This window comes from Hippichthys cyanospilos, chromosome 15 (genome assembly GCF_059441005.1).
Source record: "Hippichthys cyanospilos isolate Australia breed blue-spotted pipefish chromosome 15, RoL_Hcya_1.0, whole genome shotgun sequence".
Classification (NCBI taxonomy): Eukaryota; Metazoa; Chordata; class Actinopteri; order Syngnathiformes; family Syngnathidae; genus Hippichthys; species Hippichthys cyanospilos.
The window spans coordinates 15,159,679-15,177,873 of NC_142383.1; the positions used below are offsets into that span (position 1 = coordinate 15,159,679).

Below are 18,195 nucleotides of genomic sequence, written 5' to 3' on the forward strand. Positions count from 1 at the left end.
TTGTATTTTGATATTACATCTGCGACAAGGCATCAGGCAGTTCCTCATATATCCACAGTCATCATTTTAAAGAGTTTATTAAAGCATTACATCATGGAATTTATATTTAGTAAGAGATAGTGAGATAGATTTTGGGGGTTCTTTTATTTATTATAAGAGAAGCACAATGGGTACAGTCAAAACTATAAGCAGGGTGAACATTAAGGAATGCAGATGCAGTCAGTCCAAATGGAACATCACAGCTTGATTCCCTCACGACGACATCCAGATAATCAAAACGTGAAAATAATGAGATTTATGTATCAGAACGAAGCATATAATAAAAATAAAAAGCCCTTTGGGTAATTTCCCTTCTTCACTATAACGGTGTGGCTATAATGTACCAATTAACGGGGCTATTAACTTAAGTGAATGTTTATTAGTGCTACGCTAGTGGTCCCCCTGAAGAAAAAAAAAATACATATTCAGACATTGACAGCCATTTTGTCGCCACAGTACCCGAGTGTAAAAAATAACAAAACCTGATGACCTTTATGTGTCGTACATTCAAACAATGGAACGACTCCGTGGGTAAACAAAGCGGGGCTACTTACGCACAGCTAACACCAAGCCAAAGTCAAAACCACTTTCGCTCTATCCAAACTCGATGCTCGAAAGGGAACACACCAAAAAAAAAAAAAAAAGGAAGGAAAAGGGACAAAGCGTAAGGGTGCGGGGGGGCTACTCCTCGTCGGAAGAGTCCCTGTCGAAATTGTAGGCCATGAAGAGAATGTCGGGTCGAGGCGGGACGAGGGCGTGGCCCGGTTTCACAATCTCGAAGCCCAGGAAACTGAACGTCCGCACCAGCTTGGCTAAAATGACCATTGAGAAATGTCATTCAAATTGTCAAAATGTAAATGCTTGTTTTTGCATACGCACCGCGATCATCCCTGTTCTTGTAGAAGCAGACGAACACGCTGACCACTTTCAGATGTTCTTCAGCGTATTCCAGCAAAGACGCTAAGCTGCACCCCAAAAAAAAAGAAAAACCCGTCACACCGCGCTCAATTTTCTCTCCGTGGAATCCATCTTGGGAGTGGCGAGTACAAGTCTCACCTCTCCTTGCTGCCTTCGGGCAGCGGGTCCAGAGGGATCTCCACGAAGAGAGCGCTGCTGCTCACGACAGCGTCCCATTGGACCGTCTTGGAGACGGTCAGGTGACTTTGGAAGTGGAGTATCCCGGGGCGACCGTTGCCCGCCGGCTCCTCACTAACGGTCAACTTCAGGTCCTGGAAAGAGGGGGGGGGGGGGGGTGAGTATGTCACGCGCTGCGACGCCATCTTTGTTGGGGACGGGCGGCAACTTACGGAGTGGAGCAACCGAGCTGCAGGAGCGTGATCCCGTGTGCCATTCCCTCGCCCACCTGGGATCTTCAGGGGTGGGAGAGGGGCATCAGGAGCACCACAGAGGCCCCGGGCCGCGGGTACTACTACTACAGTGCATGGACAGACTGCAAAGCCGGCACGGAGACGGCGAATTAGCATTTGGAAACGCAGAAATTTGGAGTCACGACTGCATTATTGCGCTTTACCGTCGCGTTTTGATAGATTTTATTATGTGTATACACACATATACATATATATAGATATATATAGTCCCGTTGAAAAGAAAAAACTCGATTGCTGCTATGTAACATAATGCTACATTCTAAGCTAGCTGACACCATGGAGTGACGTTGTTATAAAATCGTTAAATCTTATTTTTAAAGGTTTTTTTCAGATTAGTTTTTCCTTGTTTCTTGCTTCAGTAATTTAATGGAATATGACTACATTGTAACACGGAAGATTTGGCCAGTGAAGATGAAAATAAAATTACAGGATTTTGACTTCAGATTTCTGATTTTCTTCTCAGAATTCTCGCTCCAAAGTCAGATATTTGAATTTGAAGTGAGAATTCTGAGAATGAGACTAGGATTCTTAGTTTAAAGTCTGATTTTAAACTCTGAATTTGAACTTTACAATTTCAAATTTGGCTTAAAAAATTATTTTAAAAAAATAGTAAGTTTATTGCCATAATTGCAATATTGTACTCTAAGGTCACAATATTCTTTAAAATTAACTAATCTAAGGTTAGTAAGATAAAGGTCCCGTTATAAAGGGGAAAAAAAAAAAGCTACATGCTAGGCTAGCTCGCCCCTTTTGGTGACGTCATCACGCACAGTTCACGCTGGTGGGAGAAAAGGAAACGTCATTACGCACTGTGACGTCGACTAGTAGCGGATCTATGTTACATAACGGCCTAAACTTGACACCCATCACGAGATCCACGTTAGCCTTACCAGCTTGACGGGTATGCTAACTAGCATGAGCCGCTAACGAAAATACCCACATAGCTAACATGCTAACGTAAATAGTCGTTGCGAGCTAACAAACGCTAGGCCAAGCTCGCCATTTTAACAAGTCACTTTGATAACGCCATTTGAATTTGCATCCAAAAAGGTTATGGAATATCAAAAATTTAACATCCCGTAATGTAAATAAACATTTTATTTCACTTGAGCAAGATTCTGTCTACCCCTCCCCCACGAGCATCGTTAGCCCTCTTTGCTCGCATACTTACTTGGAAATCATGTCACAAATACCGCTACTCAAATCCGCCATGGTGTCGAGAGACTGTTGTTTTCCTTCCTTTTCGCGAGCAAAGCAATGACTGTTTAGGATCCGCTGGAGGTTGGATTTTACCATCCGGCCTCGGGTAGAGACACGACGGGCCGACTGCTGATCTCTCCCCCGCTATGCGCTGTTGACTAGTGACCGAGCAAAGTTGAAGGCAGCTTGCTTGAGCTATGAAGTCAAGGCGCCCAAGTGAGAGCTGCGACACTTCCGTTTGAAGCTATCGACGTCAAAACAATGTAATATCTACGTTGTCATGCGGGCGAAAAGTGAATTTGCGTGCGCTAAAAAATCTCAAACAGAATCAGCAAAGTTTGTCTTGCCAACTAATTGGTTTGTTGTGGCAAAACTCGTATGCTATTTCACAAGGGCAGACTTTTATTTTGGGTGAAAAAGCGGATGCTTCTGACGTAACCTATTGCAACAAACCCCTGACGACGGAAACGTCAAGCGCTAACGATGCTAATATGTGCGTGGGCAACTAAAGAACATATTTTTGACAGACAAAAGAGACAAAAAATGAATATTCCCACCGTCATAATTGTGTTTTGTTTGTGACAAAGTCCTACCACGTGCAGTTTTGTTCGGCAAACATGCAATCGTGACCGAGGTGAAAGCAAAATGCCAGGTCGGCTACGTTTAATGGAAAAGTACTGGGATGAGAAAACAAAAGCGAAGAAGGGCCAGCTGTTTGCTATCCAGTTTTTGGAAATCATTACTGTTGCGAGCAATAACTATTAATAATTCCACTCCAAGGACTGCATAATCGTGTTGGCAAAAACACACAAAGAAGATGTGCTTGATACATACAAACACTAAATGCACTTGTGACAGTAATCTGCTGGTTGAATTTACATAGCCTAAACATATACATCCTTGTTGTTTTTCCCAATTACGATTATTAAATTATTAAAATCGTGTCAATCTATCTTTAATCTGTATGTGAATTATTGGCAGTAAATATTCGTATTACTCACCTTTATAGAAAATAGTGCACTCGACTCTGTAAGGGAATAATATGCGGTAAGTATTCATATTTCTTTTGTATAACATAGCCGGTGCACTCTACAAATATGCACCCCTAAATAAAATATTAGTCATATAATACTGTACATTGAATAATGCAGACAAATATCCAACTTTATTCAACACTAAAACATGTAGGCAGACACGGGAGAGAGCATGCAAAATGTCTATTACTTATTATTATTATTATTATTATTATTATTATTATTATTATTATTATTATTATTATTATTATTATTATTATTAAATATCAGGGCATCATTCCCTGCCCTCGAATAATAATATTACCACCACCACCAATAATAATAATAATAATAATAATAATAATAATAATAATAATAATAATAATAATAATAGTAAAAATGATGATGGTGATGATTTAAAGCCCCAGTTATCATTTCCCTTTTAATAATATGACGTCTTAACTATTTCCGCCCAGGAAGCAGTTGTGCCTTCTCGCTTCCTGTCATCCCGACAAAAAGAGGAAAGCGGTCTAAAAATAAAGAGCAATGCTTTTTAAGTTTATCACATTAATTCGACCCAGCATAAACAATGAATAAATGGCTGCATCGTAAATCAATATATTAAGAGGGTTACTTTGTTTCGCATTTTATGGTGTTGTAATATGTAAGGCCCGCCCACTAGGAAGTTTGTCCCTCCGAACTTCCCCTCTGCCATCCCGGAAGGTGGAGGAAAAAGGAAAAGTCGCGACGCCTGGGAGCGACGCTTGCAGCTGATGCGCCGCTGGCCCTTAAAATGGAGAGCGACACCGCCGTCCGGAGAATAAAGCCACCGTTGGGGACGCACGGCGATGTTGCGCGGGGCTACGGCGACTCGGGGGAGGAGAACGGCTGGAGCGGCGGCGGTGACGCGAAGAGGAAGCCCAACGTGAGCTTGTACCTGCTTGGAGAAGGACTTGCAACTTCCTTGGTGTGCGTGTTTATTCTGCTCCTCTGGGGACTCGTTCACTTGTCACTCCAGCAACTCGTCATAGGGACGCCGAGCGGGGAGTTCAACGCCGAGAGAGCCAGGTGAGTTGCGTGAACGCAAACAGAACCGGCTCGACAGCTGCCTTCATCCTGGCGCCGCTGCTAACGGTCTGGCTAACCTTTCGTCCAGTCCCACCCGCATCGAAGCATGCAAAGTGCTCTAACCTGCAGGCCTTATGCTGCCAAGAAACAACATTGAAACTTTTAGAAAGAAACAAAGTGTTTTGTTACGCCTGCGAAGTAACGGGACATTTTTGAACATCATCTTGACTGTGATCCAAGTCCAGGATATCCAGTGTTTAATTTCCTTTGGATGCACTTCTCCCCAATAAATAGGGTTGATATATATCCATATTTGCGTTTATCTACGTTTACGTTTATCTATCAAACATTGTATATAGAAAATAAACCCATAACATCGTAACAAGTGTTACAAACTGCAAAGTATAAACTCAGTAAAAAAAATGGCCGAGGCAAGTATTTTGATGCGTTTATTGTAACTAATGTTTAGCATTAGTATCTTTAAATGACATAAACGAGTGTGCACTTGGAAAAAAAAAAAAAAACTCAACACATTGACAGTCAACATCACTGTTGTCAAATTCATATCTGGCCCACATATTTTCATGCGCCTCCCGAAAGGCTAATAATGATTTCAAGTTTCGGAACTATCCATGCTGCAAGTTGTCTTCTTAGTGTAAAAAAAAGAGGGAAACAACAAGCCGTTTTTGTTACCAATCCCTTTTCTGAACGGGTTTTACTGCCATCTGATTTACCAGCCCTCCAACAAAATTTATGATTACAATGTGGTCCACGATAAAAATACGTTTGACACCCCGAGCTACATTCAAGTTTCTTAAACTTTGTCAACAACATTGATTTGGATTCATTTTCAATTTCAGCATATCTTTGGATTACTGTGTCGTAAAGAAGGCTTTGGAGCCTTGTGACAAAAAATATTTTTTTCTATCTGGAGCAACAAGGATTATAATTTTTCGCTGGCTCTCTGGCAGTCAGCTGTGCAAAGTTTTGGCCAAATAGAATTAGATGCTGTCATGTTGGCTGCTTTCTCCCAGTAAAACCACACATTCATTTTAGGGCTGGATGATATTGCCCCCCCCCCCCAAAAAAAAATAAATCATGATTTTCTTCAATCGTTCTGGACAGTTACTATTTTAATTGATTTCAATGAAAGGAATACACCCAATGAACCAAACTCGAAAGATTTGATTCATTTAAAATAGTAACCCTGCCAAAAATATTGATTTAAAATCAATTTCACAGGAAAATGTGTATTTTGTTTGTAATTCATCAGATGCAAAACAATAACTATGGTCTTTCATAATGCTAAAAGCCTCGTAAAAACAGCCAGCATTAAAAGATGACTGCGCTAGCAGTGAATAAGTTTATCAGTTTATTTTTTATAAAGATACACAACCATTCAACAGACCAAAAAAAAAAAAAGTGGGCTAAAACCAGACCCCTGTGGCACACCTTGGATCAACATTCAATTTTCTTGATCACATCTAACAAGTCAACGATAACTACACTTTTCAGGCAGCACCTGGAGCGCATCACCAGCGTGGGCCCGCGGCCGGTGGGCAGCCACGAGAACGAGGTGTTGACGGTCAACTACCTGTTGGAGCAGATCGAAAAAGTCCGCTTGATGACGGAACAGGGTCCTTACCTTCAGCTCAGCGTGGACGTCCAGCGGCCCACCGGCTCCTTCTCCATCGACTTCCTGGGCGGCTTCACCAGTTTCTATGATCGCATCACCAACGTCGTGGTGCGCCTGGAGCCCAAGGGCGGCTCGGAGCATCTCATGCTAGCCAACTGCCATTTTGACACCGTGGCCAACAGTCCAGGTATCGTTTTTTTTTTTTTTTTCCTCCAAAAAAGTTTAAATTTGGCAAATATTGCATTCCACTGACATCAAATAAGACACTTGGGAACTATTTTAATTCGTGACAGGTTATTCCAGAACACAACTAACTGCTAACTCATAAATAACTCATTCACTACCATTGACGGCTATAGTCGTCAATCCATAGGTTACTCATTCTCTACCGTTGCCAACTATAGACGTCAAAGAACCATTTTTATGGTGCCGGCAGTGAATACATTAAATGTCATTTACTTCAAATAACAACTCAATTATATAAGCCATTAACCTGTTTTAAAATTGACTGATTTGAATTTGTGTCCACCGTTGTGTCCAGTTTGTCTTAACAAGACATCAAATTGAATTGCATTCCACCCAAACACACAAGTCATCAGTGATGAATGACTGGGATGTCCTCTACTGAGCACATTAGGACTTAGGAGCGCTCCAATGAGACAAAGACAGTGGACACAAATAAATAAGTTCTCAGGATATGTTCTTGTTTTTGCACCTCCCAAGTATGCTTCTGGATCCTATCATAACAGCGCAGCCGCTTCATATTTCCACTAGTCAGGTCCAAAGGTTTTCAGTATAAACAGCCGTGCCACTAGGTGGTCTAAAACCGTTTATGTACCTTTTTTTTTTTTTTTTAACATCCATTTTCCGATCAAACAAGGACATGGATTCCAATGAGTTCCAACTTGAACGTCTTTCCTGCTTAAGTAAATTTGTACGCTATCTGATCTAAACTACAGGTGAACTTCAAAACCGGTTTGTTGACGCAGGACCGTAGTTAAGTCTCATATCCAGGGAATTTTTTTTTTCTCCAACACACACACACACTCGTGCGCTTCTTCACCGTCAAGAAAGGGAAATCGCTAAGGTGTGGAGCAGGAAGTGGCACAAGTCTTGACAACATTGCAATTTCCTGACGAAACGTTTTCTGGTCAACAGAGCCTAAGTATTGTCAGCTTTTGGTGAAATCGCTGCTAGTTAGCGTCTGTTTTCCTTTCCTTTTATTGGTTAGTTAACTCGTTCTCACTCTCAAATTAAATAGAATGAGTAATTAGATTTGTGCCATTTTACAGCATGTATATGATTTTATGCGACTTTTTAAAGGGCTCAGCTTCTGTTTGTTCCCAAACTGTCGTGACGTTCTCCATGGAGTCTTGACAGAACAGTATAGATTTCTTTTCAAATGAAGAGAAAATTGATTGGAACAATAAGCAACTTTTTGCTTTGTTAAGATTCGTGCAAACGCACCTTGTCATCAGTTGCGCAATTTTCCAACAGACGAGGCAGGAACAAAACAGATGTCACGCCATCTATTTTGGGACATCAGAGGACATTGTAGAATTGGAGTCAGGCGTCAATTTTATTTTGTTCTTGCACAGCCATTAAAAAAAGACTGCAAAGCGCCCTATCCACTTTTGGTCGGTCGGTTTGCTAGTTCGAAGTCCTATTAAAGTCCACCGAGGATTAACATTGCTCATATGAGGGATGGTGGCGGCGGCCCAGACAGACACACAACCGCTAAACCTTCAACCTGCAAAGCCGAAGCACATGATTTGGGCCTGTTGAAAAAAAAAAAAGAAAGACAGAAAACGGATCCAAAGAATTCCTAGGCCTCCATACTAACTTGTCTAAGCTTTGTGTATCACATGCCCTGTTCTTTTCCTCCCATGGGGTACACCCCCCCCCCTTTTTTTTTTTTTGCCCTCGCCATCATCAACACAATGCAACCGGAGCCCCAGCAGGTCGACGCATTCCTGGCATGTTTTCACACACGGCCTCCTCCCTTTTATTCTTGTGTTCTTTATGCTAGGCCGCTGTTAGCGCCCCGTCGCTATCATATGGCGTGGCGCCACTAATCTGTTCCGGGATGCCGGCCCACCCGGATTGCCCCTATTTGCGCGTTGAAACATTTTTTTTCCCACAGTCGTAAAATTGCCTCGCCGCCATTTTCGTTCACAAAAGGCTACCCAAAATTGCTAGTTTGTTAGCCTGTCTTTTTTCACCATTATGTGTTAGCATTAAGATGCAATCCATTTATATGGCAGTTGTGTTAGAAAGTTAACGATTTCATCGCTGTCTTTATCTTCAGGTGCGAGCGACGACGCCGTGAGCTGCGCCGTCATGCTGGAAGTCCTTCACTCGCTCGCCAACCGGTCCACGCCTCTTCGCCACGGCGTCATCTTCCTCTTTAATGGAGCAGAAGAGAATGTTCTACAGGTAGCGCAGGAGCAAGTCACCAAAACATCCCAGTCTTATTTTTATGACATGTTTTTTAGCTTTTTTTTTTTTCTCTGTAGGCCAGTCATGGGTTCATAACTCAGCACCCGTGGGCCAAACAGGTGAGAGCCTTTATAAACTTGGAGGCTGCAGGCGTCGGGGGCAAAGAGGTGGTTTTCCAGACAGGTAAGCAACCACTTCTACTTCCATGTGTCCATGTGCTTTTTTGAGCTATTTATTGCCAGTGTTAATGATGTTTATCGTCAAACTTTCCAAAAATCAGAGCTTACACATGTGTATGACTAAACCACATAATTTAGCCTTCTGCTAGCTTTATGTCGTATGACCAGATGTCATTTTTTAACAGGTACAGTTCTGGCAGATTTCACCACCCCCATTGTTTTGTCACAAATTTTCGTCGGTTACGTTCCAGTATCCTATGTTGTTGTTTTTATTTATTTTTTTCTGTCCATCATGCCAAATGTTTGGGCCATGCCAATCGCATACTTGTCATAGCGATTTATACAATAAATCAATTCAAAATCGCCGGAAATGAAGTAAGGAACGTAGCGATTTTTGGGACAGCAATTCATGTTGCGCCGATTGAATTTCGGTGTTATGAATAAGTTTAAGCCTTATACTGACCTCTGGTGGTCATGGTGCACCAAACATTCGAAGCCTCGCGATGCCAATGAGCAAAAAAAGTATGATCTTGCAATGCAGTGGCGTTCATTACATTATATATAGTTATATTAACGTATGTGTGAAGGTTTTTTTCTGTTTTTATGACATGAAAATAACAAAATAAAAAAAATGCTAAATCTGATTCGGTTAGTGATAAACACATTGTTAAATGTAAATAAACTTTTATTTCATCCCTACATGCTTGTCAAACCCTGTCCGATTTGACAAATATCGCAGCAGGTAGTGAAACAAACATAACAGTGACATATTAAATTCCCACATTTGGTTCCGGCAGGTCCGGAGAACCCGTGGCTGGTCCAGGCGTACGTGCACGCCGCCAAACACCCCTTCGCATCCGTGGTGGGCCAGGAGGTCTTCCAAAGCGGGATTATCCCCTCTGACACAGACTTCCGCATCTACAGGGACTTCGGTAACATCCCAGGTAAAAACAGAAGGGATTTTCTGCGGTCTTATACCTACAGGATCTTATGTGCGTATAGAAAAATGACAGAAAAAAACACACATGTATATGACAATAATTCTTGAATCTGTCCTTTTAAGAGCTGGATTTTGCAAGCGCTTGAATTCGCCAATGAGCAATAATCTTTTTTATAACTACGCGTTTCACATTTGAATCTGAGTTTTAGGTCTGTTTTTGCAGGCATCGACCTGGCGTTCATCGAGAACGGTTTCATCTATCATACTAAGTATGACACGGCCGACAGAATCCTCACGGGCTCCATCCAAAGAGCAGGTTTGCAGCCAACACAAACCAAAACGTTTCGCCACACCATATCGCTTCACCCAACCAAAGTCAGCCGTAGTCATCGATAGACGGGCCAATGCAAATGAGCCTTTATGGAAGCGATGAACAAACGGCCGCTATCATTTGTTTGTCGCCGTTCAGCGCATTTGTAATCTCATTATCTGGTGGGCGAGGCGCTAAAAGATGATGGCATAGCGAGCCTAGCCGCCGCAGATGCGCTCCCATTACCTGCTGCTTGATTGCACTTCACCTAGCAGACAATCCGGTCTGTCAGCACATCGAGAAAGAAAAAACAAAACAAAAAACACACACAGGCAGATGCTGTATCCTTCCCTCACCTCCCTTCTCTTTTTGTGTGCACAGCAAACGACATGAATTATTGGAATGGGGGGGGGGGTCGAGTCGTAGTGGTATTTTTAGGCTGGCATGAAGCAGGCGACCTTACGATTAAGCCGTAAAGCCTTCACACGCACGCAAAAAGCAGAACTTTCCAGCGAAAGCGAACGGCGCCTCGAGAGAATAATAAGCGCATTGTCTCGCTCGGGTGTTTGTTGTGCTTTAAGCATGTAAGCCCGCAGAAAAAAAAAAGGAAAAAGAAAGCACTCCAGGTAATGGAAACATCACCGCAAAAGTAAAAACAAGGGTGGGCAAAGTGGTATTAGTCCATAAAAAAAAAAGTTCATTTTTGTAAATGACCAGTATTTTTTGTTGTTTTTTTTTTTAGTTCGCATTAAATAATTGGTTGGTTTATTGCTGATAACACTAGTATTATTTTGTTTGTGATAATTGGGTTAAATATTTGATTAATCATTGCAGTGAATAATCCAATTTATTTTCGGTTTTTAGTCTTTTTAGTCTTGTGATATTTGTTGTTATTAGGTTAATATGCGTTCTTCCTTACCTTTTTTTTTTTTTTTCAAAATTTGACTGAAAAATAAAAAGCCATGAGGTTCACTATGTTTTTTTTTCTTTTTTTTAGACATAGTAAAAATCTCAAGCCAGCAATTACACATTCACTATACAATGTAGTTATTTTAAAAATACTGTCAAGCGTGATGATGAGGCAGATAAGAAGGTTTTTTTTTCATACTTTTAAAGCTAGCTCCCACCGAACCTTTTTATTGAAAATCTTTAAATAGTATTGCAGGCAATGTCAATATATATTTTTGCTAAATGCTGTAGGCCACTAAAATGTGAATGACGGGCCACAAATCCCCTAAACCCAAATAATCAATTTGTTGTTATTACATTTTTCCGGTAATTCTATGCAATTATGTTTTTAACCTTGTTTTTTTTTTTTCTCTTTAAATCAAAATAATAAATCTTAACAAATGATATTGGTCAGTAGTAATTAGCGTTCATGATACAATTACAACCTAAAACGACGTACTTTTTCCAGTCACTTTGTTTTTTTCCACATTTACGAATGACATGGCCCATATGTCCGTTTTAATCACGTTTTCTGATTCGATGCAGGTATTGCGATATGGTGGTTACCTTGTTGAAGCTATAAGGTAGTAAAGTGTTTAATGATTGATGAGATGATAAAACTTTAATAGGGAGAATTGCAATCAAGGAAGATCATAGTGCAATTGGATCATCTTTTTTATTACAGTTGTTTCTCAAGCTTCTATATATCAATGTAAATAGTGCTACCCGCCATTTTGGGGCATCTATTTGAAAGATATTTCCTTCCTCTAGGTGACAACATCCTGTCCGTCCTCAAGCACCTGCTGATGTCGGAGAAGCTGGCCGACTCGTCCGAGTATCGCCACGGAAACATGGTGTTCTTCGATGTGGTGGGCGTGGCCGTGGTGGCTTACCCGGCCCGCGTCGGCACCATCCTCAACTACATGGTCGCCGTGGCAACCTTCACCTATCTGGCCAGGAAAGCTTCTCAGCCGGGCAACCGTGGTGGGTTTCAAGTAACACTTCCATGATTTGTCTTTTGGGGCTGAGCGTGCCATGCCCACACCCAGAAAAAAAAAAATAACCTCAAAAGTCTGCCATTTTGCTTTCAAGCAACCGGACATTTCCATTTCCAATTAAATTATTCAATTATGTTTTTGTTGACTCTGTTCGAAACCTGGTTTTGTAACTTTTTGCTTACTAATCAGTTATCTGCCCAAGTAATAAACTGATTGATTATTGTTTCACTGGCTAAATAATTTGCTAACTAGTCAATAAAATTAGTAGCTAACTACGCATCTGTTGCTAATTTAGCTAACTTGTAAACTCAACGAGCCACTACTACACCTAACACCGAAGTAGCTAACTTAATGCTTGTTGATTTTGCAAGTTAGCTAATTTGATGATTGGTCAGTTAGCTACTGAACTATTTGGCTAATAAACTGTGCAGTTAACCACTAAGTATGTTAGCTAATTAGCAAATTACATAGCCAGTTAATCTATTTACACAATGAGTTAGTTTGCACAATTTCTGAAATCTACTTAGCTCAACAAGCAGCAAAATCTAGTTATCTGATTGCTGAATTTGCAAATTACCTAATTTGATAGTTCGTTAGTTAACGTTTGAGCTAGTTGGCTAACAACCTGGGTTAGCTAGTTATTCAGCACATCACTCTCCAGACAGGCCTTGCAGATTTGCAAAAATGAAATGTGAATCCCCTCACTATTCCACATTAATATTTGATGAGCTATTATTTACTCAGGCGTATAAAAAAAAAAAAACAACCTATGAAATATTTTCACGAATCCCTTCCATCTGACGCAGGCGGGCGCTACGTTCGAGAACTGGCGTGTGCCACAGGCGTGACTCTGCTCGGCTGGTTGGTGGCTCTGCTTTCGGTTCTGATCGTGGCCATGCTGGTGACGCTCCTGGGTCGCTCCATGTTCTGGTACACACATTTCTACGCCGCAGTGTGTCTGTATGGTTCAGTCACCACCGGCAAGATGGTCCTGGTGCACACGCTGGCCAAGAACCTCTACTATAGGGTGAGCTGCTTTTCTTCTTGCTTCTGGTGCTAAATAATGTGTTAAAAAAAGGCAAAATAACTGTAAAGAACTGCCCCAAACATGGATCTCGTGTTCTTCCTTACCCTCGAGGCTTTCACTAGATCAGATTTTTGTGATAGCGCATGATGACCTTCCTGTGTCGCGGATAAAACTTCCTCTTTTTCACGGTGATAGTGAACAGAGACCCTCATTGTCTTGATTATCTCTGTGTGTGCACGTCTAGACAGTGCACAAGTGCTCCATTGAAGGTTGCCTTTTGCACAAAAAGTTGCTCTTTGCTGCAGGGAACCAACCAACCAACTTCTTTATAATGTGCTAGTTAATTCAAGTGAAGTCGAGGAAGCTGCCAAAAGGACATTTGTTTTTATGGGAATGCCATCTGAAGCTTTTTCATACTCTGTTTTTCTTTGTCTTTTTTATTCAGTGGCTACTTAACTAAATACTAAGCTCTACATTTACCAGCTAACTGAAGAAATAAATTGCTAGCTAACTATACAAATGATTTTGCCGCAAGTAGCAAACAAGCTAATCCTCACAAATTAAGTATTAGATATGACTTAGTAACTGAATAAATTAAATAAAAAATACCGAGCTAGCAAAATGAATAACAGCGAAAATGACTATAGCTAAATATCTGGCTATAGCTACCTAGCAAATCGATGATCAAATTAGCAAAGTAGTTAACAACTATTGGATACTTGACTTCGTAACACTAAAATAAATACTGAGGTAACAGTAATTAACTATTAAGCTAACTGATTAAATTGCTATACTGTACTATGCTATGCTAAACTATACAAATGATCTTGGTTCAACTAGCTAACTAACCAACTGTTTTGTAAGTAACTGACTAATTAACAAACTTCCTCTTGGTATGTAAGTTTAGCTAGCACTTGTAGCGGGTGTCTTGAGATTCCTTGTACGGCGGACATGACGCGCTTGATTTTGTTTGCTTTCAGGGGGTGCGCATTGTGGAGCTTGGGGAGCTCTACTTGGACGTGAGCCTGCTGCTGTGGTGCTGCAGCCTGCTGTGGATGACCCAGCGCGGCCTCTGCTCGGCCTACGTCCCCATGCTCATGGTGGCCTTCCCGCTGCTCACCAAGCTGCTGCTCGCCAACGAGTTCAAGAACAGAGGCCGGTCACGTTTCCGCGCGTTTCGGCCGACCGCCGACAATGAAATCCACGAGATTCCGCCGCTGAACCTGCTTTTTTTCTGTGATTGGCGTAGGGGCCTCGCTCAAGTACAGCGTCCTCTACCTGGCGGGCCTGGCTTTGCCTTACCTGCACATCATGTTCCTCATTTGGGTGGTTTTTGAGATCTTCACGCCCATCATGGGCCGCAGCGGAACTGAGATCCCGCCTGAGGTGGTCCTGGCCACCCTGGTTACCATTGGCACCGTTTTCCTCTCCTCCTATTTTGTAAGTGTCCACAATTTATATATATATGTAGATAGATATATATAAACAAAGTATAATGGTAATTTTGGGGTGTCATTGCGTGAATCTGTTTCCGATCACAGATCCATTTCATCTACTTGGTGAGAAGTACCAAGTGGATTCTGGCAGGTCTGGGTTCCGTCTTCACGCTCGTCTTCCTGCTGGTATCCAGCGGCCTCCTTTTCCCTTATTCGGAAGGTCCAGCTAGCCCGCGCCCCAAAAGGGTCTTCCTACAGGTTCGATTGGGACGCACACACCTTCTCAAAGTACACACGTTCAAAGTAGGGTTTCCAGACAAGGCTTCAAGCCTGAATCGGTATTTAAAATAGGATTTGCAAAACAGGTTAAGGCAGGGGGGTCAAACATATGGCCCACGGGCCGGTTCTGGCCCAGAAATTGGTTTAATTTGGCCCGCGAGATGATTTTGTAATGTAAATTATTAAAATAAGCTGAATTTTTTTTCAATAAATGAAAAACCTAAAATGTTTTATGACTAATAGTGATGTTGTGCTTGCACTTTTTTGGACAGTATTAAAGAAGAACGTGTTCTGATATATAAAGTTATATATATGATTTTATTTTAGGTTTCAAAATAGCATTTAGGTTTCAAATTAAGGTTTTCAGTCTGTCTTAGGGTCTAAAAATAGGGCATCGCTTTCAAATTCGGGTTTCAAGACCAGGTTACAGTTTTGTCTTGTTTTTTTTTTTTCTCTTTACTTTCTACCCAGCACACGACGCGCACCTTCTACGACGTGATGGGCCGCGTGGAATCGCGCGACTCGGGCGTGTGGATCAACAGCTTCGACTACACGGGCATGCAGCACGTCACGCCGCACGTGCCCCGCATCCACGACGGCGTGCGCACCCATTGCCGCGACGACCGCCCCTTCTGCGGCTTCCCCTGGTTCCTGCCCGTCAAGTTCCTCAGCAAGTATGTCACCTCACCTCGCAGACTGGCGCCAGCGTCGCCCTTTTAACGCTGTGTCTTCACAACAGGAAGAACTGGTACCTCCCCTCTCCCGATGTGACTCCCAGCTCCCCGGTGGACTTTCGCCTGGTCTCCAAGGAGCAGACCGAATGGGGTACCGTCAAGATGACGTTTAACGTTAAAGGTGGAGATCACTTCCCCCCCGTCCCTCTTTTCTGCACCGTCCCCTCATTTTGTGTTTCTCGCAGGGCCGAGCCACATGTCGCTCTACTTGATGCCTCACCACGGAGCGAGTCTTTCCGCGTGGTCCTTCGGAGACGGCACGCCGCAGTTTGACCTGAACGGGGAGTACTTTGTCTTCTATTCACATGGCTTGGACGCGCCCCCGTGGACGTTCTGGTTTGAATTACAGGTACAGAAGTCACTAACACAGTTCAGGAATAAGTTGCTTCATGTTCCAATTCATATGCTTTTAATTTGAAAAGTAAAGAAGGTAATGTCCAAAAACAGTTTAGCAATAAATGGCTTCATTTCACAACATTAAAAAGCATTCAATTTGATTTGCTGATACCTGCAGAAAAATCTTTCAATCTCACGTACCCCCTGAAGTGCCTGCATTTACTCTTTACCCCGCTCCCACCCTCACCCCCAGAGAACCACTCATCTGATGATTTAAAAAAAAAAAAAAGTAGCAATTATTTTTAATTCAAACCTCTGCAGGCTTTTGAATCATTTTTAAAGTAAAATGAAGAAAATAGTTTAAAAATGTAGATTTTTTTTCTGGTTTAATTTGGAAGTCATTAAAAAAAAGAAAAAAATATTAGAATTAAAAATTATATTCCGACACCCTAATATTTCAATATAAAAAAAGTAGAAATGAAAAATAAAATGTTTTTGTAAAGGTAAACAAATCTACAAGAATGTTTATGAAATATGTTTAAAAAACTATAAAGCCTTTGCAAGAGCATTTTTTCATTTTAAAGTAAAAAAGGAGAATTGATTTACAAAAATTTTAGTACCAAATAAAAATTAGATAAAGACCCTGAGGGCCAATTTCGAGTGACCATAGTTGTTTGTGTGTTTTTTTTTTTTTCAGCAAACTTTTTCTCTGTACATTCTCATAAAAATTAAAGACCCTGAGGACCAATTTCGAGTGACCATAGTTGTTTGTTTGTTTATTTTTTTCCCCAAACATTTTCTCTGTACATTCTCATTAAATAAAAAAAATGCCATTGACATCAATGGCATTCCTTGGTTGGGTTTGGGTTGACGTCCTTTAACGACATCGGCACTCAAAGTGTTTAAAGCAAAACATAACTTTGCTGAAATCCGTGAAAAAAAAAAAAAAACACATTCGAAAACTTTTAAAAATGAAGTTCCAAAAATGACGAAATAGTTTCAAAAAGCTGGATTTTACAAACCCCTAACCCTCTTTCCAGCTGCCCTCAGACCCGTCAGCGTTTGGGCCGGAGGGGGTGATCACTGTGGCCATCTCCACCCACTACTTCTTCGGAGAAGACCAGACCACGCCTAAGCTGGAGGAACTCTTGAGCCGCTTCCCCTCGTGGGCCTTCCCCTCGTACTGGGTCAGCACCTACGACATGTACCGATACTGAGGCACCGATACTGGTTCTCCACGCCTTTACACACACACGCACGCGCACACAGCCCGAGAGACCCCCAGCATCACTGTGTCACTAGCAAGTCGGAGAAAACTTGTTTATTTTGTTGATCTCTAATCTGTGGTGCCTTCCTCCTCCCCTCCCCCTCACATGCTAACATGCTACCTCTCCTCTTCATCAGCATAATAGTACACTATCAGCGCTGCACTCTATTGTTTAACAGCTCAGCGTCAGGCTTTGAAATTTGCGTGCAGACAGGATTCGGGGGTCACGTTTGGGGTTTGGAGTAAAGGGGATAGGCTTTGAAATGAATGAGCATGCTGATGATGATGATGCTACCTCTCTTGTCCTCCACTCGCCACTATAAATCATCTTTGAACTGGAAACTTTATTCCCCCCCCCCCCTCCACACATCCGCATTTTTGTCCTCTGACCACTGGATAGTTAGCATCGAAGCTAACGAAAGCTAATTCATGCAGACACGAGTGCCTGGAAGTTCCGAAAAATATCAAGCTGTGAAAATCCATTTCCTGTTGTCGCCGTCTTTGAAACGCCGACGACGAGGTCGGGCGGGCTTGCGGGTGTCGCCGTAGTAACGGAGCAGCCCGCCACACACCCAAACGGCCTTGCTGGGCCCTCGACGGCTTTTCCTTTACACGTTTTTGTTAGGAATCGCGTTTCAGAACCTTTTCCAAGGTGGTTCTGGTTCGCAGGCCAATGATAGCTATTTTACCAGGGATGGCCATCACAATGAATGAGCATTTTTTAGTTTTTAATTTTTTTTTTTTTTTTTTTTACAATAAACATTTGTGTGTCTCAAGCACGCCTTTCACAAATACGCAAAACACGTCCCACACCCGACCCAGATTGTTTGCACTCAATGTCACCCACCAAGCAGTTTGACTGCCAAAATGGTCGACACACTGAGGACAAAAGTATTGGGACAGCGGCGGGAGGCCAAAAAAAAAAAAAGAACTCGTAGCGCGTTCCGATATTCTTGTT

The 18,195-nt window shown here is 42.0% G+C and overlaps 2 protein-coding genes across 2 annotated transcripts; one reads left to right on the plus strand and one right to left on the minus strand.

Annotated features, from left to right (window-relative positions):
* Positions 1 to 61: 61 nt before the first annotated feature.
* Positions 62 to 2,952, minus strand: oaz1b (ornithine decarboxylase antizyme 1b). Its single transcript, XM_088434835.1, is given in 6 exon segments — positions 62 to 851; positions 919 to 1,004; positions 1,096 to 1,268; positions 1,347 to 1,433; positions 1,435 to 1,489; positions 2,599 to 2,952. Coding segments are annotated over 6 exon segments (657 nt in total). The 5' UTR covers positions 2,724 to 2,952; the 3' UTR covers positions 62 to 720.
* A 1,393-nt stretch (positions 2,953 to 4,345) lies between these two features.
* On the plus strand, positions 4,346 to 17,988 carry ermp1 (endoplasmic reticulum metallopeptidase 1). Its single transcript, XM_088435823.1, has 15 exons — positions 4,346 to 4,708; positions 6,224 to 6,531; positions 8,653 to 8,780; positions 8,861 to 8,966; positions 9,760 to 9,906; positions 10,126 to 10,218; positions 11,932 to 12,144; positions 12,965 to 13,185; positions 14,166 to 14,340; positions 14,435 to 14,625; positions 14,727 to 14,879; positions 15,372 to 15,574; positions 15,640 to 15,755; positions 15,820 to 15,983; positions 17,011 to 17,988. Exons 1-15 carry the CDS (start codon positions 4,434 to 4,436, stop codon positions 17,185 to 17,187), a joined length of 2,670 nt encoding a protein of 889 aa, XP_088291949.1. The 5' UTR covers positions 4,346 to 4,433; the 3' UTR covers positions 17,188 to 17,988.
* The last annotated feature ends 207 nt before the right edge of the window (positions 17,989 to 18,195 follow it).